Source organism: Notamacropus eugenii, chromosome 1 (genome assembly GCF_028372415.1).
Source record: "Notamacropus eugenii isolate mMacEug1 chromosome 1, mMacEug1.pri_v2, whole genome shotgun sequence".
NCBI lineage: Eukaryota > Metazoa > Chordata > Mammalia > Diprotodontia > Macropodidae > Notamacropus > Notamacropus eugenii.
In genome coordinates this window covers 750,677,148-750,701,977 of record NC_092872.1, presented here as the reverse complement: position 1 = coordinate 750,701,977, position 24,830 = coordinate 750,677,148, and the positions used below count along the sequence as shown (strand labels likewise).

Below are 24,830 nucleotides of genomic sequence, written 5' to 3'. Positions count from 1 at the left end.
TGGATCTTAACATTTCCTTGTAACCTCCATCACCTCACCTACATCAGCTTCTAACATGTCTGCACTGACTGTCCCCCCATGCCTGGAATACTCTTCTCTGCTACCCTCAGCCTCTAAAATCTTTCTTTCTACACAGTGTCCCTCCACGGTCGCCTCCTACAATCGTTCTTTCTCATCTCTGTGATGACCAGTGATCCCTGCCTCCTCTTAACCTCCCTTTCCCTTATTTCTCCATGGGCTGTAGATCACAGGAGAATCTAAGTTCTTGGAGATGTTTTCATCTTTTCCTAGGGGTCCCCAGTTCCTTGTACTTGCACATAAAAGGCATGTAATAAATTCCTAAGGTGATTACAGATGCAGCTCTTTGGAAGGCACCTCAGAAATCTAGTCCCCCTCCTCACCTCATTGTATATAAGAAAACCAAAGATGTGAGGGCCACCTATCCACTGTCAGATCCGTCATCAGTGACAGTTGTGGGGATCTGAACCCAGGTCCTAGGCCTCCGACATCCCCTAGGCCGTGGTGTCTGTGTTTGCATTCACCTCACTTGCCCCATCGCCAGTGCTTCCTGACCTTGTGACCTGCAAATTCTTCCCCTTTTCTAAGCCTCAGTTTGCACATCTGTTAAATGGAAGTGGAAGTTCCTTTATCAGCCCAACACCTACTATGTGCTGAGCACATGGCTGGGTTCAGTAGAAGATACGTGTCACAAGACAAGGATGCCCGTAAGAGCTGATACTTCTACAGCATTTTTAAAGTTTCAAAGTGCTTTATACATATTTTCTCATTTGATAATCATCAACAAGTATTTATTAAGCACCTACTGTATGCAGTCATGGAAAATACAAAGATAAAAAGGAAATCATCCTCACACTCGAGAAGCTTACACTCCCGCTGGGGAAGACAGTGTGTACACATATAAGGATAAACAAAAAAGAGAAGGTAAAGGGAGGTGGGAGGCAATAGGAAGGGTTTTAGGGAGAAGGTGGCACTTGAGCTGAGCACTGATGGAAACCAAAGATTCCAAGAGGCAGAAGAAAGGGAAGAAGGCATGCCTGGCATGAGGAAGAGTCAGAACAAAGGCACATTGGTGGGAGATGGAATGCTATGCATGAAGAAGCTAATTTGGCAGTACTGGAGTATGTATGAAGGTAATAAACATGCAAGAAAGGCAGGATGGGGTCAGCTTTTGAAGGACGTTAAATGACAAACACAGGCATTTTAATTGGGTCCTAGAGGGTCCCAGAGGTAATGATCACAGTCACCCTATGAGGTTATTCCCATTTTACAGATGAAAACAGGCCTCAATCCCATGGCTAAGTGGCACAGGCAGAATTCAAACCCAGGTCTCTTCTCAACTCCAAGTGCAGGGCTATCCCATATTACTCCCACCACCTCCCTCATAGGACTGTTGGTCAGAATCAAATGAACAAGATGCCCGAGGGCAAACATTGGGTGACTGAATCTCCAAGTTTTATTGAATGACTTTAAATCAGTGTGGGCTCCCCCCATAAGCAACAGGTAGGAACCTAAAAGCAGCTAGGGTATGGCCTTCCAGAAAGGATATCACCATCCTATGAGTCCAAAGGGGATGGCATCAATTCTTATCTGCGGGACCAGAGTGCGGTCCTGGACGGTGCCAGGGATGGAAAACTCCCAGACGACAGTCAGCAGAGAAAGCCAATGATGTTGGTCAGAAAAAGGAGGTTTCCAAAATCATGGAAGTCTTGTGCCTTTAATGAATGTCTAAACAGCCCAAATACTCCTTGATCATGGGAGCACAGGAAGATGGCTGGAAACAACGGGAGACCTTTGAGGGCAAATGCTCTGGGGAGCATGGCATCCACCCCCTTCCAGGATGCCGTCCCAGGAGTGATATCAGCAGCAGGCCCAGGCCCCAAGAAAGGCTTCAGTGCTTTGGGACCGAAGTGACTATTCTCAGCCCGTGCATGGCTTTAATTTCTTCTTTTAGTGCCTAAACAAACAAGAGTCATCTCATTTTTTTGGTAATAACATTTAATAAAAGGAGCCTCGAAGACAGGACTGGATTTTCTGAGAAACAATCCATCCACAAGGGAGGAAGGCTGACATTCACTGTGCACCAACCCTGGGAAATGGGTTGGCACCTCTTGATTATTTTGTAAGCTAGGAATGAGGGCCTGAGGCCAGCAAAAGAGTCATTTCCAGGCATGGTGCAGGACAGGGCCAAGGCCCAGACCAGGACCTGTCAGAACCGATTGTCAGAGCTGGATGGGTCCGCTAGTCTGACCCATACCTGAAAGAGTCCCCCAGGAGGTAGGTAACACCAGAGTGGGAGAGAGAGGAGCTCCCCTGAGGGTGTGTGGTAGGAGACACTGGAGAGTGATCATGAGAAGATGGCAGAGTAACAGGCTAAACTCTCCCCTCTGTCTCCTCCACAAAGCCTGGTCAGACCTCATGTGGGCCACTGTGTTCAGTTCTGGGGACCCCTCTTTACAAAGGGCCAGGATAACAGGGAAGGCCTTGAGTCTATGCCACAGGACAGCTGACTGGTTGGAGGAAATGAAGAAGGCTTGGGGGATGTGGTGGTAAGAAGGATGGGTCACAATGCTGTCAAGTGTTACCAGTGCCTCAGCTTAGTGATACGAGGAGAAAGCACTTAACCTCTTGGGACTCAGTTTACTCATATGTAAAATAGGGACAACAGTCCTTGAACACTGACCTCTCAGATTGGTTGTGAGGAGCAAGCTTTGGGAACTGTCAATGAGGCAGAAATGTGACATGGTTGTTACTTCTACTAACCTTGTTAACCATCTGGTGCTGATGTAAAGTTCGCTTGTCTTTAAATTCTTCTGATTCTATATGGATTTCATACATGGCCCCACAACCACCTGAAAACAAAACATTTGACAGTATAAATGAAAAGATACACAAAGGGAGATGAACTTTGAGTAACTGAAAAAAACCAGTGATGGTCCTGGAAAACAGGTAAAGAAAATTGCTACTGCTGCCTTCCCTACTGTGAAGAGGTGGGAGGCTGCTGGGCCAGAACACTATATACCCTGTCTAATCTGGTCAGTTATCAGACATTTTTGCATGTTTTTCTTTTTCATAAGGAAAGTTTCAATCTAAGAGATGGAAGAGGGCTCTTCCCTTACCCCAGGCACATCTGGAATCTAAAGACCAAAGGTATCAATAAAATGTATCTTAGAAGAGTTTCAGGTTGGAAAACCTGGGATTCCTTAGCCACCACCTGCCATCACAGCTCATGAGCCCCAGACAGTATTAAAGGTTTCCTTTCAATGGCCAGGGGATGGCTTTTGAACCCACTCGGGATGAAGCGACATCATCTGTGGTCGGGACAGATAAGAGAGTAAGTACTGGAAGCTTCTCTGGCCAAGGACAAGGGGAGATGGGGTTAGGAAGGACAGACTGTAAGTTTTGTGTACACCTAACAGAACCAGATTTTCATTCCAATCATCCAATTACATGATAAATTATGAAAATTTTTAAAAATGATGATTTTAGATTTCTGGAACACAGCTTAAAATTCAGGAATGACAGGCTCCTGGCTAGGGATGGAGAGTACCTATTAGGAGCTAGCAAAAAGGTATTTACCTAGAGGTTTATGCACCTGATCAAAAGGGCTTCAAACTAAAAAGGAAGGGTGAGAGAGAAAGCTGCTTCAGTCCATGAGAGCACCAACAAGTGTCTAGACAGGGCCAAATATGAGCCAGGCCGTGTGACACAGACACTAGGGCTACAGGGATCATTGAGTCTAACCTCGTTGTTCTACAGATAAGAAAACTGAGGCCAGGTTGTCCCAGATCACACAGCTAGTAAGTGTCTGAAGTGAGATTACATACTTAAAAGATATATCCACTCAAGTCAGATACTGCAGAGAACAGCTATTAATGCAGAAAGAAAAAACAGGCAAGGCAGAAGGAAGAGGGAGGTCCAAGGTCCTCTCTGGGCTGCAGTTCACAGGGGCAATGTGGCACAGATTTGCCTGAAAGCCTTGGATGGAATCTTCCCTCTCTACTGCCTTATCTGTGTGACATGGGGCAAGTCACTTGACATCTCTCCCTGCCTCAGTTTCCTCATCTGTAAAATGAGGGGGGTGGACTTGATGACCCCTAAAGTCAATTTGTTGCTATAAATCATCCATGTTTACCTCATTAGTAAGAGGCAGGATTTGCACACAGGTCTTTCTGGTCCCAAGTCCAGAATTATCTATCCATTAACAGTGTCTCTCATTTTTTTAATCCACTTTAAATTTTCTCACTCTTCCCAATCTTGCAAGCCTTTCTTTCTATCTTTGCAACTGCTGTTGGCAGTAACCTGGAGGGTGGAGCAGACCAGAGAGACTTGTGGGTGTGTGTAAAGAGGAGGCCCAGACATCTATCTGACAGTCACCATGTCTGGGCTCGGGTTCTGGATACAGCTGATAGCTCCCATGTGTGCTCCCCACAGAGCCCACGAAGCACACACTGACACAGCTTGCAGGCTGCATTCTCAAGTGTGAACTCTGAAAGTTTTCCAAGATACAAGATACAAATTCAAACATGCCATTTGGGGGAACCAAGAATGAGCTCCCCAAGGCAGCATCATGGAAAAGAGTGCTTAGTGAGGGATTCCCAAGTCACTGGGGCTCTGCACCCCTCACCCCCCAACCCTGCAGAATCATTTTTTGGGGACGTGTCTTTCTTCCAGTAGAATGTAAGGTCCCCAAGGGAAAGGTCTGAGCTCTGTATATTTTCTGAGTTTTTGCCACAGAGCAGAAATCCCAGGCTTAGAGCTGGAGGGGACTTTGGAGGTCTCTGGCCCAAACCTCTCATTTTACAGAAAAGGAAGCTAAGGCCAAGAGAGAGGATGCATCCTGCTCAAGGCTGCCCATGAGGAGGGAGTCCAAGCCAGTTCTTATCTTGGCAACCCACCGCCTCCCTCCTGGGTCTGCCCCAGACTTCCTGTGTGGCCCTGGCAGGCTGGTTCTGGGCCACAACTCTGCTCTTCCAACCAGCCTCGTATAAAAGGTATTATGGTTTTTTCAGGTGAGGGGGTGCAGGAATAAGATGTGTGATTTCATTGGTGGAAAGACCTTCCTGTGAGGAGACTCCCTCTCCCAACTCAAGAATGTCATCAACTTGGCAACTTAGGGTCTAACCATTGCCTAGGGTAGAGGGCAGCTGGTAATGCAGTAAACAGAGCACTTGACCAGGAGTCAGGAAGACCTGAGTTCAAATCCATCCTCAGACACTTACTGGCTGTGTGACCCTGGGCAAGTCACTTCACCTTGTTTGCTATAAAATGAGCTGGAGAAGAAAACATCAAACCATTACAGCATCTTTGCCAAGAAAACCCAAATGGCATCACAGAGTCAGATGCCACCAAATAACGACTGAACAAAAACAACACTGCTGCCAGACACATGTAGCCAACACGCATCAGAGGGGGACTGAACACTGGTCTCCCTGACTCTGAGCCTGGCCCAGTCCACCATTGTGTCTCATGACTCCTGTTAGATGCTGCAGGGATCCCTCCTCCCTGGAGGTCTTTGAGCAGAGGTCACTTCTAGGGCAGGCTAGAGTAAGGATTCCTTTCCAGTAGACGGCAGCTGAAGGAGGAATCAGTCTGTAATCATAGCTCAGATGTCTAGAATTCTTCCAAGTCCTTTCCCACAACTACCCGATGGGATGGGCTCTCCAAGTATTAACCCATTTTCAAGATGGGTATACTGCTGAGGAGGGACTTGAACCTAGGTTTCTGTTGACCCTAAGTCCTCCATGCACTGAGAGCACTTGAGCTCTAATATAAGATCAGAGATTTAGACCCTGATGAGGACTAAGTAGCTCATTCCTCTGTAAAATGGGCTCAGTCTTTGCACCCTCCACCCAAGGACTGTCTTAAGGAAGCCCTAGAAATGTGGACTTGCGTTATTATTACTGCCTTCAAGAAGCAGCTGTGCCCTCTTGCCCAATGGAAGGAAAAGTGAGTACTTCTAAGAGCAGTAGCCCTGTCCCTGGCAAGGAGCTCTTCTGGGGTGTGGCCACAGGGGCCTTGAGGAAGTCACGTGAGAAGATGATACCTGAAATGTCTGTGACCTTGATAGTTGTTGCCCGAGGAAAATTCTCTTTTAGGATACGAGTCACTTTGAGCTCCCCCAAAGTCTGGGAGGCAAATGTTCTCTGGGCACATCGGAGAAGAGGGACCTGTCCATTGAGAGAGAGAGTGTGGGGGATGAGAGATCATGGGAAGTGACACCCACAGCAATGTGTGGTGAAGCAGTCCCCACCCCACCTTGCCCTGGGCTCAAAGAGTAATAGCTTTAGAGCTGGCAGGGAGCTTATCAATTAGAGTATTTGTTAAGTACTTAGTGTATACCAGACACTGCCCACTTATTTTGCAGAAGAGGAGACTGAGTCTGAGAGAGGTCAAGAGCTTGCTTAAGGTCAGACGATAACTATCAAATACAAAATCTGAATCTAGTTCCATTGACTCAAGATCGAGAGCCCTTTCCACTGTACCACACTCCCTTCTCCTCCTCTTTGCAAGGACAAGTGATGGTGCATCAGTCAATCCAAGCCACTTGGAAACAAGTGTGAACACATCCTGTCCCAGATGCCAGGGTCTGCACTAGGATGAGAGCTGCCCTTGGAGTCAGGAAGACCTGGATTCAAACTCTGCCTCCCACACATACTAGCTACTCAGCTCAACCTCTCAGGGCCCCGGGGAGCTCTCAGGTCACAAAAATAGGCTGAGCTGCATCCGGAAAGGGAGTTTCTAGACCGACACCATCCCAGAAGCCAACAACCTCAACAAAGAGAGGGGTCCTCTGGGGAGCTGGGGGTTTGTACCACAAATACCTCACTGACTCCAGAAGGAAATGAAAGTTCCATGCAGATGGGTAGCTACCCACCCACACATCCATCCATCCATCAAATAACATAGATCTGAATATACATCACAGGTTCTGGAAGTGCAAAGGGTCCCAGCAGCCACTGGGTCCGGCTCTTAGAGGAGGCTATGAACAGAGAGGGGAGGGAACTTGGACAAAGCACCTGGGGACACAGTCAAAGAGTGCTGGGCCTGGAGTCAGGAAGAACTGATTTTGAATTCAGCCTCATTCACCTCTTAGCTATGGAATCCTGGGCAAGTTACTTACCCATCTCCTGCCTCAGTTTCTTTATACATAAAATGGGATTATAACGGCCCCTATCCTGAAGGCTTGTTGTGAGGACAAAATGAGATAATATTAGTAAATCAAAACTGTTCTCTCAGAAAGTACTAGTGATCTTTTTTATAATTAATTTTATTTTCAGATCGTTCTTTCTCTTCTATTACCATCCTACCAGCTGAGGAAGCAAGCAAAACCAAACCCCTATTACAAACGGGTATTTAATAATCTTCCAGATACATGGCTCAGGGGATAACGTGCCAGGCCTGGAGCCAGGAGGATTCATCAAATCTAGCCTCAGACACTTAATAGCTGTGTGACCCTGGGCAAGTTACTTCACTCCATTTGCCTCAGTTTCCTCATCTGTAAAATGAGCTGGAGGAGGAAATGGCAAACCACTCTAGTACCTTTACCAAGAAAACCCTAAATGGGGTCACAGAGAATCACACACAACTGAACAACGGCCAAATCTAAAGACCTTTCTCAAGATCCTCACCCTCTTGGCCTCTACAGATTGGCACTATCTTCTCCTTAAATAGTCTCTTCTCTCTAGGTGTTAGGGACACCTCTTTCCACTGCTCTTTAAGACTTAAATATTGTCTGCCATATATTAACACATGCTCCTTACAATAACCCTGTGAGCTAAGTGGTACTATGATCCCCATTTTACAGAGGAGGAAATTGAGGCCAAGAGAAGTTAACTGATTTGCCCTTGGTCAAAGAAATACTACATGTGTGAGGAAGGATTTGAACTCTGGCCTTTCTGACTCCAAGTACAGCACTCTATCTCCTTGAATCCTTTCTTTGTAGTCCCAGCACTGAGCACAATGCCCTGACACACAGAAAGGGCTTAAAAGGCATACTGACCAACTTTCCACCATACCACCTAGCTGCCCCACTCTAGAATTAAGGTCCTTTGGGGTTGGACAAAAAACTGGCTCTAAAAGCATTAATTAGGGACTTACAATGTGTCAAGCACTTTGTTCAAATACAACCAGTGAAGTGGTCAGAGGCCCCCAAAGAGCTCCCATCTAAAGGGGAAGACACCATGCATGGGGAGCTATTGCCAGGATAGGGAGCTCAAAGTTGGGCAGCCGCTGCCTGGGAGCTGTCAGGGATGATCCTCCATCAGGTTTAGGTGAGCCTGGACGTCTCTTCTGATCCGTTGGTATTTACCCTGTGCGATGCCCAGCAAAACTTACCTCCTGCTCCCCCTGTTCCTGTGGTTGACCTGCCAGTCATCCAGGTGGAAACTCTCTCCTCCCAGTCCTGGCTCTTTTCTAGCTCTGCCCTCCTCCCTTTTTGTCAAATCACTGATGACTCAAACGTGTGCACACCCAGCCCTCATTCCTCTCAGTCATTCCGGCACCACGTCACCAGCTAGCTGGCTGCTGGACAGCTCCTCCTCCGAGTTCCACATGTTCCACTCAGCCTGTCAGACAGGCAGTCCGCAAACATTAATGAAACACCTACTGTGTGCTCAGCATAGAATGAATCATCTCTCTTCCAACCTTTGCCAACTCCAATTGCCAACACTGGCACTCCAATGGCAAACATCCTTATTTTTGAGGACGGCAAGACTACTCTCCAAATCAAACACTCATGAAGAATTTACCATGTGCCAAGCACTGTGGATCCAAGAAAGCAAAACAAAAGCCTGCCCTCAATGAATTTCCATTTGAATAGGGATAGATAACTGAGTACAAACATGCTCCAATAGGGAGTGGGTGGAAGGGAACCTCAGAGGCTCCTAACCCGGAGGGCATCTTTTTAGCTCCCATTTCATCAATTATTAATCAACAAGTATTAGTAAACACCACAAAGCTAACCCTAACCCTGTCCTCAAGAAGCTCAGGTTACATCTACCTTCGGATCCAATCACTGCCCACCCGGACTTGACCTCCAAGATATCTTGCCTAGGTGGGACTTCTTTGTTTCTCTCCATTTATGTTGGTGTTCAGTTGTTTCGGTCATGTCTGACTCTGTGACCCCATGTGGGGGGTCTTCTTGGCAGAGATGCTGGAGTGACTTGCCATTTCCTTCTCCAGCTCATTTTATAGATGAGGAGACTGAGGCAAACAGGGTGAAATGACTTGCCCAGAGTCACATAGCCAGTAAGTGTCTGAGGCTGGATTTGAACTCGGGTCTTCCTGACACCTGTCCTGATGCTCTATGCACTATGGTGTCCCAAGATGATCCTCCTCTCCACTGGCTCTAGCATCAAAAGACTTTGGACAAGTCACTGAGCTTCACTGGGTTTCAGTTTCCTCCTCCATAAAAGGAGGGTTCTGGTCCCTAGAAGACCTCTCAGTTGGGCACACCTTCAACCTGACTGCACCCATGAATGGAAATCCATTCTCCACCAGCTGCTACAGGAATCTGGCCATATAATTCTCCTAATCAAAAACCTTTCTGGAATTCCCTAGATCTAGACTAAAGCAAATTCTATGGCATCTCTGTGGCTTCCCACAAATTCCATGGCATTTCTGTGGCTTCCCATGTTGGGCTCCCACTGGCTGTGTGACCCTGGGCAAGTGTCATAACCTAAGCCCTGACCTTGCAAAGGAGGTGTTGACTTGTACTAGTAGAGGGAAGTTCCTCCCCTGGGAGTTCTCTACACCAACAAGATACTAGGTTGCCTCCCTCCCTTATCCCTTGGGTGGCACCTAAGGTCCTCTGCTATCCTGACAGGATTCTCCTCAAGCCCTCCATGGCCCAGCCATACTGGGGGAGGGAGGTGTACATCATTCATGAACTCATCAGCCATCTCTTGCCTCCCTAAGTTCATAGGCATGACATGTGTCCCCCACTGTCCTGCCACCACTTCCTGTGATGCTCCCCTGATGCTCCAGCTGGCCTTCCTTTGTCCACATCTTTTTCCATGTCCACACAGGCCATCAATAGTGCCCCCACAAAATGTCAGTTCCCACAGGCAGGGTCTGTGTGGGTTTTGTCTCTGTATCCTCAGGGTCTAGCATTATGCAATCAATAAATATGGCTGAATTGAACTAAAGGCTAAGGTACTAAGTTGGGACTCTCCTCAGGAGGCACAATGGGGAGTCACAGATTTCTGAGGACAGGAGTAGCAGCACAGCCTAGGATAGAGTGGGAATCTGGTGCTTGTGTGCCTGGAGAACAACTCTGGGCTAACACTTTACCGCTGCCTATCTTCAGTTTTCTTACCAATCAAGCTGCAAGCATTAAACATCTACTGCATACCAGGCACTGTGCTAACAATAAATGAACCATGGGGAAGTCACCACACACAGATAGAGGGCTACTCTTCTGTATCATCCCCCTCCCAGCACCATCTTTGCACTGGCTGTCCCCCACAGTAGAATGCACCTCTTCTCCCCACCCCCCAACCTCCTGAATCCCTTTCCTCCCTCCCTTCAAGTCACAGCTCAAGCACCACCTTTTTTAGGGCCTTCCCTCCCATAATCATTTTCCATGGCAGGGCCAAGACCTGAATTCGAGTTCTGACAGTGAGACTGTAGGCAAGTCATTAACTTCTCAGGGCTCCAGGGGGGTGGAAGAAGTGTTACCTCGCCGGCATTGACACTGGGAGTTTCCTGGACCAGTGAAGTCACAGGGCCAGTCCCGTCCTACCTGTGTGAGCCTGGGCAAGTCACTGATCTCTTAGGCTCGGTTTCCTCATCTATAAAATGGGGGACAATAGCACCTACCTCCCAGGGTAGTTCTGAGAATAAAAAGAGGTATTTGTAAAGCGCTTTGCAAAGGCTGGAGGTCTGTACATGTCGGGTTGCCTGGGAGCTAACCTCCCTTCCTGTCTCCGGGCCTGTGTCCTCCTCTATAAAGCCAGGAAGTCCTTGGGGTCACTGCGGCCAAATTTCAGGGGGGCTTTCTCCCTGGTGTCAGAGACGATCCGTTTGGCTTCCTCCAATACACATTCCCCTCCCCCCCTCCTCTAAGTCTCAGCAAAGACACCCTCCTGTCCCCAATCTTCAGCCTCCGCACCCCATTAGTCTGCTTTAGCTACATCCCCTCCCCCACTCTGAGACTTCGGTCTTCCAGTTCTAGTCTCTGGAGTCACCTTGCCCCTGCTCCGCCCCTCCCCCCAAACGTGACCCCCTCGGAGCCTCGGATCTTTACGCCTTAGGTCGGCGCCCGCCCGTCCCTCTCGTCTCCTCCCTGCTTCATGTCTCATCACTCCCTTCCGCCACCTGAGCCCCCCCTCTCCCAAGGGCCCCTTCCCCGCGTAGGGTTCCCCCTCTCCCTCCGGCCCCCGGCTCTCACCACACCGAGGTTCCTCCCGCAGAGAAGATGAGAAGCCGCCATAACGGGCGCGGGGGCGGGGCGGGGAGAGGCCGTGCGGAGCCTGCGACTCACGCCGGCTCAAAGTCACCCACGCTGGGGAAGGCGAGAGGGCCGGGCCGGGGCCGGGGGCGGGGAGAGAGCCGGCGGCCGAGCCCGCCCTCTGTCGCCTCGGAGGCCGCCCCCTCGGCCGGCCCGCCCGGAGGGGTGGAGGGGCGGGACGGGAGGAGGGGCGAGCACCCCGCGGCGTTCTGGGCCAGTTTGGGCTTCCCCCCGCGGCGGGGCAAAGTCCGTTTCGCGTAGCATGTCTGGAAGCTTCTGCAGGCCAGGTCTCTCCCGGGCTACTCTGCCTCTTCCGGCTCGGATACTCCACGTTCTAAAGTCAGTTTCAGCTTGGATATTCAAGTTCTAAAGTCAGTTTCTGCCCTAGATCTGCGTTCTTTGATTAGTTTCCACTCGGATACTCCACGTTCTAAAGTCAGTTTTGGCTCCTAGGTGTGCGTTCTTTGGTCAGTTTCCACTCGGATACTCCACGTTCTAAAGTCAGTTTCAGCTTGGATATTCAAGTTCTAAAGTCAGTTTCTGCCCTAGATCTGCGTTCTTTGATTAGTTTCCACTCGGATACTCCACGTTCTAAAGTCAGTTTTGGCTCCTAGGTGTGCGTTCTTTGGTCAGTTTCCACTCGGATACTCCACGTTCTAAAGTCAGTTTTGGCTCCTAGGTGTGCGTTCTTTGGTCAGTTTCCACTCGGATACTCCACGTTCTAAAGTCAGTTTCAGCCCCTACGTCTGCTTTCTTTGGTCAACTTCGGCTGGATTTTCAACATTCCAAAGTCAGTTTCAGCCCTGGAGCTCAGTATGCTAACGTCAATTAACTCTAATTAACTGCACCACAGGCCAGGCTCTGTGCTAAGCGCTGGGGACAGAAAGGCAAAAGGCAGTCTCTGTCCAGTGAGGGAGACAACAATCGAACAAATACCTGCAAACAAGCAATAGATGAATCGGAAATAATTAAGAGAGCAAAGGACTAGAAAAGGGAAAGGCTTCTTGTAGAAGGTGGGATTTTAGAGAAATGGATCAGTGGAATAGGTCAGGTACACAAGACGTAATCAACGACTAGAGCAATCTACTGTCTGATAAACACAAACACTCCAGCTTCGGACATAAGAACTCACTATTGGACAAAACCTGGGAAAACTGGAAAATGGCATGGCAGAAACTAGGCATAGACCAACATCTTACCCTGTATACCAAGATAAGATCAATAATGGGTACATAATTTAGACAAACGGTGATAACATCAGCAAATTAAGAAAGCAAGGAATAGTTTGCCTGTCAGATTAATGGAGAAGGGAAGAATTTAGGACTAAACGAGATAAAGAACGTTATGAAATGCAAAATGGATAATTTTGATTATCTTACATTTAAAAGGTTTTGCACAAAACTAATGCAGCTAAGATTAGAAGGAAATGAGAAAGCTTGGCAACTATTTTTATAACCAGTGTCATTAATAATGGCCTCATTTCTAAAATATATGGAAAACTGAGTCAAATTTATAGTAATACAACTCATTCCCCAATTTTAAATGGTCAATAGATATGAACAGGCAATTTTCAGATGAAATTAAAGTTATCTACAGTCACATGAAAAATGCTCTAAATCACCATTGATTAGAGAAATGCAAATTAAAACAACTCTGAGGTACTGCCTCATACTTATATAAGATAGGCTAACATGACAAAAAAAGGAAAATGACAAATGTTAGAGAGAATATGAGAAAATTCGAGTACTAATGTACTTTTGGTGGAGTTGTGAATTAATCCAACCATTCTGGAGAACAATTTGGAACTATGCCCAAAGGTCTATGAAACTGTACATACCCTTTGATCCAGCAACACCACTACTAGGTAGTGGCAGCTAGGTGGTGCAGTGGATAGAGCACCAGTGCAGGAGTCAGGAGGACCTGAGTTCAAATCTCACCTCAGACACTTGACACTCGCTAGCTGTGTGACCTTGGGCAAATCATTTAACCCCAATTGCCTGATCCTGGGTCATCTCCAGTCATCCTGATGAATATCAGGTCACTGGATTCAGATGGCTCTGGAGGAAAAGTGAGGCTGGTGACCTACACAGCCCTCCCTCACTCAGAACAAAATCAAGTTCAAGTCATGTCATTATTTCTCTGATGGCATGGTCTTCTTCGGCAACGAAGGACGAACACACCACTACTAGGTTTGTATCCCAAAAAGATCACAACAAAGGACCCACAATGTACAAAATTCTTTATGGAAGCTCTTTTTGTGATGGCAAAATTGGAAATTGAAGGGATGCTCATCAAATGGGGAATGGCTGAATATGTTGTGTATATGAATGTAATGGAATACTACTGTTCTATAAGAAATGGTGGTCTTCAGAAAAACCTGGAAAGACACATGAACCGATGTTGAGGGAAATGAGCAGAACCAGGAGATCATTGTGCAGAGTAACAGTCACATTATATGATGACTCCCTTTGATAGACTTATCTCTTCTTAGCAATGCAAGGATCTAAGACAACCCCAAAAGACTCATGATGGAAAATGCGAAAATAGATTTAATATGAAGGCACATGTTAAGCCTATATCAATTTACATGCCATCTTGGGGTGGGGGGGAAGGGGGAAATGGGGAGAAAATTTGTAATTCAAAATCTTATCGAGGTGAATGTTGAAAATTAAAAATAAATTTTTTTAAAAAAAATGATGAGCAGGCAGATATCAGAAAACCCTGGAAATACATGAACTGATGCCTAGTGAAGTGAGCGAAGAACATTGTACACAGTAACAGTAACATTGTACAATGATCATCTATGATAGACATAGTTCTTCTGAGTAATAAATACAATGATGAAAACAACCCAAAAGACTCATGAGGGAAAATGCTGTCCATGTCCAGAGAAAGAACTATGGAGTCTGAATGAAGACGAAGCATACTATTTTCACTTTTTAAATGTCATTTTGTTGGGTTTTTTGTGTTTTTTCCCTCTTGTTCTGATTTTTCTTTCACATGACTAATGTGGAAATATGTTTAATATGATTGTACATGTATAGCCTATGCTGGGGATGGAAGCTCAATTCCAGGTGGACAGTCTCGGGCGGGTAAAGGTGGGAACTTCTAAATCTTAGAGTTCTCACGAGACCCCCCCAGGAAACGACTGGGAATCGAGGTGAACCGAGCTATCTCGTGTATTTCCGCCTCTTCCCGTGAGAAACGTGATGGGAGAGAGCTCTCCCCGCCCTCGAGATTGTCCCAGATCTGGGCACACTATTGTTATCTAACAGCACGGTATTCAGATGCAAACTATGCTGCTGAAGAGTTTAAGTAGGATCAGGAAAGCCTGAAAGTTCACTTGGCGGAGGGGCGCGGAGCTGACAGGACAGAAGGCTCCGCTTTTCCTCTCTCTTCTCTCCCCTCCCCCTCTCTCCCCACTTATACTTCTACTTCCAATCTCTTATTGTAAGATCTTTGCCTCCTTGGGAGATTCTTCACTCCCTCCTAAGGAAGAATTCCCCTGCACTTGTAACTAGACCCTGAAATAAAGCTCAACCCTTGTTCGACTCTGGAACGTCCTTTCTCTCATACGAGCATCCGGATTGGCCAACCGAAGACCTCGGGAGGTGAGGTAAGGGAAGACTCGGGTAGCCCTCAGGCCTCTAGGCCTGGCAAGCCTATATCAGATTGCTTGACATTTTGGGGAGGGGGCAGAGGAGGGAGGGAGAAAAAATTTAGAACTCAAAATCTTATAAAAGTGAAGGTTGAAAATTTTCTTTACAAGTAATTGGAAAAAAATAAAATACTATTAAGAAAAAAATAGAAGATGGGATTTTTGTTGGGACTTAAAGCTTGGAGGTAGAGATGAGGAGCATTCTAGGCTTCGGGTACAGCCAGAGAAAAATGCCTGAATTGGGGAAATGGAGTATCCTGTTAGGGGAACAGCCAGGCAGAGACCAGTGTCACTGGATCTATTTTTGTCTTAATACTCTGAGTCCTACTGTCAACACATTCTGTGTTCATGAGCCTTCCCAACTCTCAGAGTATGAGGTCTGAAATCCATTCACTTGACACTGTGTTCTGTGTTCTAAAGTCTTCTCCACTTCAGACTCTGCATGTTCCAAACCCTTCCAAGTTCTGGTGTTCTAGAGTTCATTTCAGCTTTGATATTCTGAATTTATTGTCAACTGCCTCCTGGACTATTGCAATAGCTTTCTGGTTGGTCTCCTTGCCTCAAAGCTCTGTAGATACCAGTAGATACCTCCACTCAACTGTCAAAGTAATCTTCCTAAAGCACAAGTCTCACCTATCCCATTCAATAAACTCCAGTGGTTCCCTCTTACCAAAAATAAGTGTGAAATACTGTTTGGCATTCAAAGCCTTTAGTAACCTAACATATTCCTACCTAACTCCTCAGTGCATACTCTTCAAACCAGTGACTGGGTTCCAGGCTGTTCCTGTCACATGGGACTCAGGGCATTTTCACTGGCTGTCCCCCATGCTCAGAACTCTGTTTCTCCTCATCTCTGGCCCCTATTTTTTCCTTGTTCCCAAGTTTCAGCTAAAATCCTGCCTTCTCCAAGAAACCTTTACTGGACCTCCTTAACCCTAGCACTTCACTCTGAGACTACCCCCAATTTAACCTTTCTATATTTTGTCTGTCCACAGTTGTCTCCCTTATGAAACTGTGGACCTTTCTTTGAGTTCCCAGCAGGTAGCCCAGTGCACATAGTAGGTTCTTAATAAATGCTTGCTGTGTTCTAAATGCTCCATCTATTCAGAAGCTTTTTTCCAGTTTGGCCCTCTTCCATTTTAACTTTGAAGCATTGCCTTTTGTGTTCTAAAGCCCTTCTAACTCTGAAACTATGAGTTCTAAAGTCCATTTCAGTTTTGATATTTTGCATTTTATATTCTGGCAGCTAGGTAGCACAGTGCCTGGAACAGTGGGGCTAGGATCAGGAAGACCTGAGGGCAAATTCAGTCTCAGACACTTAGTAACGGCATGACTCTGGGCAAGTCACTTGACCCGGTTTGCCTCAGTTTCCTTGTCTGTAAGATGAGCTGAAGAAGGAAATGGGGAACCATTCCAGAATCTTTGCCAAGAAAACCCCCAAAAGGTGTCATGAAGACTTGGACAGGACTAAAATTGAAACAACTTTTATGTTCTAAAGCTGCTGTGTTCTAGAGCCCTTCCAACCTCTGACACTCAGCATTCTGATATCTAAAGCACTTTTTATGGATCATACTCTCCATTCTAGGGTCTAAGGTACTTTTCTATCCTGACATTCTGTGAGTCATCTTTGCACCTGGATACTCCTGTGAGCTACATAAAGCAGAGTGGTCCCTTGATAATTAGCCACTCAGACTGGACCCATCACTGCCAAGGGTGTCCTAATGGGGTCACAGAATGTTACCCCAACTCAGAAAGATTCTCAGGGTTCATCATAACCAAAATGTAACTGAGTTTCACACTTAGGATATCTCAGGGATCCTTTCCAGCTCTGGGCTTAATTACATTGTAGTCATGTGGGATGCAAAACTGGCTAAACGGCCATGTCCAAAGAACAGTCATTAATGATGTGATATCTAAGCAAGCTCTCAAGGAAGTCAACACTTTCTCTTATAATCTTAGAGTTGCCCAGACTACTGGGGCATTGAAGGGCTCTCCCACACAGCTAGCACATATAATTCAGAAGGAGGATCTGAACCTTGGCCTTCAGGATAGCTCTCTATCCACAAGGACTTGTATTCTCTCATAAAGCAATTATGAGTCTCTGTCTCAAGTACTTGGCAAATGTTAAAGCAGGATATAAATGGCAGTTATTTTTTATTATTAGTCATAACAATAATAATAGCCAGTGGTTACATAATACTTTGAGGTTTGCAAAGGACTGTACATACTGTCCCACTGTATTTCATAACAATCCTGGGAGATAGGTGCTCTTATTATCCCCATTTTACAGGCAAGGGAACTGAGGCAGAGAGAGGTAAAGTGATTTGTGTGAGGTGGCATTTGAGCCCCTATTCACTATGCCACCAGCTTGCTGATTCCCCACGTGCAGATACATACTTCACAATATTACAGAATACTCTTGTCAAAATGAAAGGACAATAAGAGGAAAATGGCCCATTTGTACATTTGTTATATAATATTTTTAGCAACTCTTTTTTTTGTAGTAGTAAAGAATTCAAGCTGATGGTGTGTCTATCAATTGGGGAATGGCTGAGAAAGTTGTGAGATATATACATATAAATATATGTCATAGAATGCTATTTTGTTAAGAAATGACCAAGAGGGTTTTGGGGGTGGAGCCAAGACGGCAGAGTACAGGCTGGGACCCAGATGAACTCTCCCAACATTCCCCTCCAAACAACTTTAAGATAATACCATACATCATGTTTTGGAGAAACAGAGCCCACAAAAGATCAGAGAGAGACATTTTTCCATTCTAAGACAACTTAGGTCAGTAGGGCATAACAGTGACCCCAAGGTGGGCCTGAAGCATGGTGGCAGCACCAGGGACAAGTCACAGAGGCAGCTGCAACAGCAGTACCAGTAACAACAGCACCTTCGGGAGCTCTCAGCCCAGACGGTAAGGGGGTTGGACAACTGGTCAGAAAGAGAGTATAGAAGACCCTTTGATGGCACTGGGTGCAGTTGATACTGACTGGCATCGATTCTATTTAGGTCTTAATTCCAGGGCCAAGAAGAACACTTGTACTTGTAGCTTCAGGGGAGTAGAAGCCTTTCCTGGGTAAAGAGTGGAGTGTAGACCAACCAGGAGGGCAGTGACTCTGCCTCTGCTTCTCTTAGGATCACACCACCTTGGAAGCACTGAAAACTTGTAGACCCCAGAACTAGCTCTGAAAATAGCAGCATGAAAAAGCCTAAAACTTGGGAGGGTGCCTTCCCACCCCCATGTGAGCAGAGTACAACTGCTGGGAGGTGGGGAAACTGAGCAAACAAACAAAAAAGAACTTAACCATAAAAAATTTCTACTGTGGAAGGGAAGACAAAGACATAGACTTAGAAGATAATAATATGAAAGCAGCTATAATCTAAGTCTCAAAGAAAAATGCTTATTGGATTGATTCAAGGCCAGCAAGAATTCCTGGATGAGTTAAAGAAAGAGATGAATGGTAGAGGAAAAAAATTAGGAAAGGAAATGAGAGTGAGGCAAGAAAATTACGAAAAGAAAATTAAAGTATGGTAAAAAAAAAAAGGGGGGGGCACAGAAAAAAACTAAAGAAAATACCTTAAAAAGCAGAATTGGGGGTGGAGCCAAGATCACAGAATAAAGGGCTGCCCCTCAAATCTCTCCAAATACTTTAAAAATGACAATAAACAAATTCTAGAGCAGCAGAATCCACAAAAAGAGAGTGAAATAAGTTTCTAGCCCAAGACAACTTGAAAGGTCAGCAGGAAAGATCTGTTGTACCAGGATGAGAGAGGAGCACAGTCCAGTGCAGGCTGTGCCAGAATAGACCTGACCCCAGCAAACCCAGAGCAGGCCTTGGGGCCACTGAATCATTGGCAGCAATAGTAGTTTCCAGATATCTCAGCCCACAGACACCAAAGACAACTTAGAAGGTCATTTGTAAAAATATGAGCCATGTCATAAATGGTCAAAGGATGTGAACAGGCAGTTTTCAGAAGAAGAAATCCAAGCTATTTATAGTCATATTTTAAAAAATTTCTCCAAATCACTCCTGATTAGGGAAAGGCAAATTAAAACAACTCTGAAGTGCCATCTCACACCTACTAGAAATGACAAATGCTGGAGGGGATAAGGGAAAATAGGTACATTGATGAATTGTTGGTGAAGTAGTGAAATGATCCAGTCATTCTGGAGAAAGGTCTGGAACTATGCCGAAAGGGCTCTAAAATTGTGTATATCCTTTGATCCAGCAATATCACTGTTAGGTCTGTATCCCAAAGGACCCACATGTACAAAAAAATATTTAGAGCAGCCCTTTTTGTGGTGGCAAAGAATTGGATATTGAGGGAATGCCCATCAATTGGGGAGTGGCTGAACAAGTTGTGGTATATGATTGTGTTGGAAAACTACTGTGCTATAAGAAATGACCAATGGGTGGTTTCAGAAAAGCATGGCAAGACCTATATGAACTGGTGAAAAGTGAATGAGAACAACTGGGAGATCATCATGCACAATAATAGCAATGTGTGATGAAGGTCAAATGCAAAAGACGTGGCTACTCTGATCAAGACAATGATCCAAGACAATTCCAAAGAATTCATGATGAAAAATGCTATCCACCTCCAGAGAGAGAACTGATGAACTCTGAGTGCGAAGTGAAGGATCATTTTCTCACTTGTTTTTAGCTTTTGTGATACAGCTAATATGGAAATATGTTTTACATGATTTTACATATATAATTGATACCATGTTTTTTTGCCTTGTCAGTGGGTTGGGGAGTGGTAAGGGGGAGGGAAAGAATTTGAAACTCAAAATTTATAAAGAAAGGAATGTTAAAAATAAATAACAAATATAAAAAAAAGAAAAAATGATGAAGGGGATGTGATCAGAAAAACCTGAGAAGACTTATATGAACTGTTGCAAAGTGAAGTGAGCAGAACCAGAACAATTTATAGAGTAGGAGCAATATTATTAAGCTTAACAACTTTGGGAAACTAAGATTAATTTAATCTAAAGTTAGGTTTTGGAAATCTAATCAATGCAATGATCAACCACAATCCTGAAGGAGTTATGGAGAAAAATGTTGTCTACCTCCAGATAAAGAACTGATGTACTCAGAAGACAAATTAAAGTATAATTTCTTTTCTTCTTCTTCTCCTCCTCCTCCTTCTTCAAGTATATTTTCTTTTCTTCTCCTCCTTTTTCTTCCTCTTCTTCTCCTTCCTTTTCTTCTCCTCCTCCCTCTCCTTCTTCTTCCTCCTCCTGCTCTTCTTCTTTTTCATCCCCTCCTCCTCCTTCTTCTTACATGACTAATGCAAGAATTTGTTTTGCACAGATATACATATTTGCTATAGATTTTTTTTGTTTGTTTTTGGTCTGGATGGGAAGAAAGAAGAGGGAGGGAGAATATTCAGAACTGATAATAAAATAAAATTTTATTAAAATAAAAAATGCTTTCTTGCTTTAAAAAAATGAAGGAAGCCTAAGTTTCTGATATCTAAGATCTATAGGAGACTTACACAAATATATAATATCAAGAACCTTCTCTAATAGGTAAGGATAGGAACAACCAGTTCTCAAAAAAAGAGTCATAAACTATTAATATGAAAGATTCCTCTAAATCAGTAATAATACGAGAAATGAAACTCAAGCCAATCTGAAGATTCACATCACACTCAACAAACTGGTAAAGATGACACAAAGGGGAACTACTAGTTAAACTATGGAAAGATAAGCCCACTAATGTGACTTGGCGCAGCCATTAAGGAAAGCAATACTCCAAGAAGGGGAGTAACATGTATGGGGTCTGACAACCCATATGTACCAAAGTACAGTAGAAGAAAATCATAGAATACTACTGTGCTGGAAGAAACCATGAATGTGAAGACTTCAAAGAAGCCTGAGATGTTTTATATAAACAATGAAAAGGGAAGTAAGCAGAACATGATGACCAAACAATGTCAACTGAGAGAATGATGACAGAGAAACTAAATGCTGTGTAGACTGCTTGGCCCTGAAAAAAAAAAGATGAGAGAAGTCACCTCCCTCCCATACAGTCCCTTTGTCTTGTTTGGCTGCTTTCTCCCCTCTTTTTTGTTCTTTGTTACAAAGAACAGCCTTCTGGGTGGTAGCTGCTGCTGCTGATCCTTGGATTTCAGAGAACCAATGACATTACTTCAGGAGGGTGATGCCTGGACTGGCACTTGATTTCCATTTAAGTGAGGCAGAGCTGTGCAAAGGTGCCATCCTCACTCTCTCTTCCAGAGTATTTGAAGTCCAAAACAAAAATCAGGACAGCTAGCTATGGCCTGGGATGCAACGGATGACCTTGGCATCTTCACATCTGGTCAAGCTCTAAGAACTCTACAGCACCTGCTTTAGCTGTCCTTATGTTCAGGAGTTCAAGGCTGCCTCCATCATTCATCTCTATAAAGGTAAAGGGAATAGATTGTACTGCGACAATCACAGGGGAGTCTCTCTCTTAGTCATTGTTGGCAAAATTCTTGCTAGAGTCCTCCTTAATAGGCTGATCCTTCACCTGGAAGATGGTCATATACCTGACAGCCAGTGTGGCTTCAGAAAGGGCCGAGGAACAGTCGATATGGTGTTTGCTGCCCGACAACTCCAGGAGAAATGCCAGGAGCAGAACAGAGGTCTGTACACAATGTTTGTAGACCTGATCAAGGCCTTGGACACTGTTAGTCATGAGGGCTTATGGAAAATTATGTCAAAATTTGGTTGCCCAGAGAAGTTCATCAATATTGTATGTCAATTTCATGATGGCATGTTTGCCCGGGTTCTAGAGAGTGTACAATGGTCTCGTGCCTTTCCAGTCACCAGTGGAGTGAAACAGGGCTGTGTGCTTGCTCCTATGTTTTTTAGCATGATGTTTTCAGTCATGTTGTCAAATGCTTTCAATGAGGATGAACATGGCATCAAGGTCAACTACAAGTTGAAAAGGCTCCAAGCCAAGATCAAAGTGGAGGGAGTGTTGGTGCATGATTTTCTGTTTGCAGATGATTGTGCACTCAATGCAGCCTCTGAAGCTGAGATGCAACAAAGTATGGATCAGTTCTCTGCTGCCTGTGCTAATTTTGGCCTAATAACACCAAGAAAACACAGGTGCTCCATCAGCCACCACCACACCATCCATATGTGAAACCATCAGTTACAACAAATGGAGAAGTTTTGAATGCTGTGGATAAGTTCACTTACCTTGGCAGTGTACTTTCCAGGGATGTACACGTTGACAACAAGGTTGATACATGCATTGCCTGAACTAGCTCAGTGTTTGGGAGGCTCTGAAGAAAAGTTTAGGAGAAAAGAGGTATTAGATTGACTACCAAACTACAGAGCTGTTGTGCTGACCTCATTGTTGCATGCCTGTGAAACATGGACAGTCTACCAGCACCATGCCAGGAAACTGAACCGCTTCCATTTGAACTGTCTTAGAAAGATTCTGAGGATCACCTGGCAGGATAAAGTACCAGACACTGAAGTCCTTGCTCAAACTGAACTGCCAAGTATTCAAACTATGCTTCAGAGAGAGCAATTCTGATGGGCTGGCCACATTGTTCAAATGCAAAATGTATGCTTGCCAAAAAGACTATTTTATGGAGAACTCACATGGAGCAGGTGATCACATGGTGGCCAGAAGGAACAATACAAGGACACTCTCAAGGTCTCTCTCAAGAACTTTGAATTTGACTGTGCCGCATGGGAGATACTGGCACAGGACTGTTCAGCATGGCATGCCCACATCAGAATGGGTGCTGCGCTCTATGAGCAAAGCAGAATTGAGACAGCACAAAGTAAACGTGGGATGCACAAATTTGGAGTATCTGCCCAAAAATTCACACAGACTCTCTGTGCCCAACCTGTGGTACAGCATTCCAAGCACGCATTGGTCTGATCAGCGACAGTTGGACACACAGAAACTTCACTTTATCATGGTGATGTCATTTTGGTCTTCTTCGAAAACGAACGACAACAATCGAATGGAGGTTGGAACAAATTGTTCTCATCTCACTGTTCCACTGGGGGACGTCTTCACACCCCCCTAGTCCATGGATGGGTGTGAGGCTGCTGTTACCCTCTGCCTGGTTTAGCCCATCTGCAGAGATGGTTTTACTGGCATGTGACCACTGCACTTGCTACAGCTTCTTGGAGTTACAGGTGGGAGTCCATGCCAGGAAATCAGCAAAGGTGGATGAGCAGCCCTGAACAGGGGTTGGCAGCTCTGACCCAGAGGTGCCAGCCTTCCCTGAACACCCCAACAAATTGGGTAGAAGAGAGGGAAAGGATGATGCATTCATAAATGAAGACATACAAAGTGTGTCATTAAACTTAATTTTAAATCAGAGACCTAAGAAGAAGGAAACAATACTGGAATCCTTGACTGAGAGATCTTTAATTCCAAGCATATATGAAATTGCTCAGGTACTTCGAGTCCTTCCTCAGTGGCACAGATCCTGTCTGGCCTATTGATCCCAGCCACTAGAAGGGGAAGGGCAATCGTACTCTTCCTCCCTCCTTGTACCTTCTTTCCTTCATCTCTTTCTCACTGTCTCTCTACATCTATCTCTGTGTCTCTCAATCTCTGTTACTGTCTCTACCTCTCTCTTTTTCTGTCCATCTCTCCTTTTTTCTTTGCTTCCTTCCGTCCCTCACTCCCTCTCCAGTTTCCTGATCAAAGAGTCTCTGTAATGCCCACCAATTGTTTCTCCCCTACAGTAATAGGAAAGCAAAAAACAATCCCTTAGTCTTTTACTAGTATCTTTCCTTTCTCTCTCTTATTCCATCCCTGCCCTCAGAACCGTCCCCACCCATGGTGAGGTCTAGTGGGATTGGAAGAGAGAAGCTGTGCCTATGGTCACTTGGTGGAAATGGTGGAGGAGAGTGGAACAAGGCCTAGCTCTACACTGACCACACAATAAGAGAAACATTTGTTCATGCAGTTCTAAACCTCTATTATCTGCAGTTTGTCTTTTGTAAGTCATATAATTAATAAGATAGCAACACAAACACATCTGTCCACATCTCTGTTCCCTGCTGAACTTTTTCCTCTAGAAAATTTCAGACTTTGTCATTTACCTCTTTCTTTTTAACATAATAGATCCTTCATAGGTTGACAATTTCATCAATGTGGAGACCATGCTCTCTGTCTACACAGGAGATAACAGAAGGAGGGAGGGAGTTTTCCCTCCCTCAGCGTCTATGGACAAAGGCTAATAATAACATAATAACCAGAATTTACATGACACTTAAAGCATTTTACATATGTTATCTCAGTTGATCCTCCCCACAACCCTGTGACATAGGTGCTATTATTAGCTTCCTTTACATATGAGGAAATTAAGGCCCCAGAAGATCAAGTGACTTTCCCAGTCACCCAGCTAGCTTATCAGAGACAGGACTTGAATTCAAGTCTCCCTGAATCCAGGAGCAATGCTAGTGAATCGACTTCACCATCTAGCTTCTCATTCCACCACCTTGATGGCCCATTCTTGAGTACACCCTGTAGGAGAATCTGGAGCAGGTACTACAGGACTTGGACTTTAAGGCCTCACAGATCTCTCCTTTCATCCATCCTTCCCTGTTAGTGATTGTTTTTTATCTCTCTGGTCCGTTGACGCTAAACTCCTCTAAATGACCACCTTCCATAGGAGCCTCCATGCCCTCTCCTCTCCCTTTCGTTATTAATTCCCTCCCACCCT

General features: G+C 45.2%; 1 protein-coding gene across 1 annotated transcript; it reads right to left on the bottom strand.

Annotated features, from left to right (window-relative positions):
- Nucleotides 1-1,451: 1,451 nt before the first annotated feature.
- BOLA3 (bolA family member 3) lies at nt 1,452-11,727 on the bottom strand. Its single transcript, XM_072641018.1, has 4 exons — nt 11,411-11,727; nt 6,065-6,188; nt 2,782-2,870; nt 1,452-1,975 (listed from the first exon to the last, which is right to left on the bottom strand). Exons 1-4 carry the CDS (start codon nt 11,450-11,452, stop codon nt 1,910-1,912), a joined length of 321 nt encoding a protein of 106 aa, XP_072497119.1. The 5' UTR covers nt 11,453-11,727; the 3' UTR covers nt 1,452-1,909.
- Nucleotides 11,728-24,830: the final 13,103 nt, after the last annotated feature.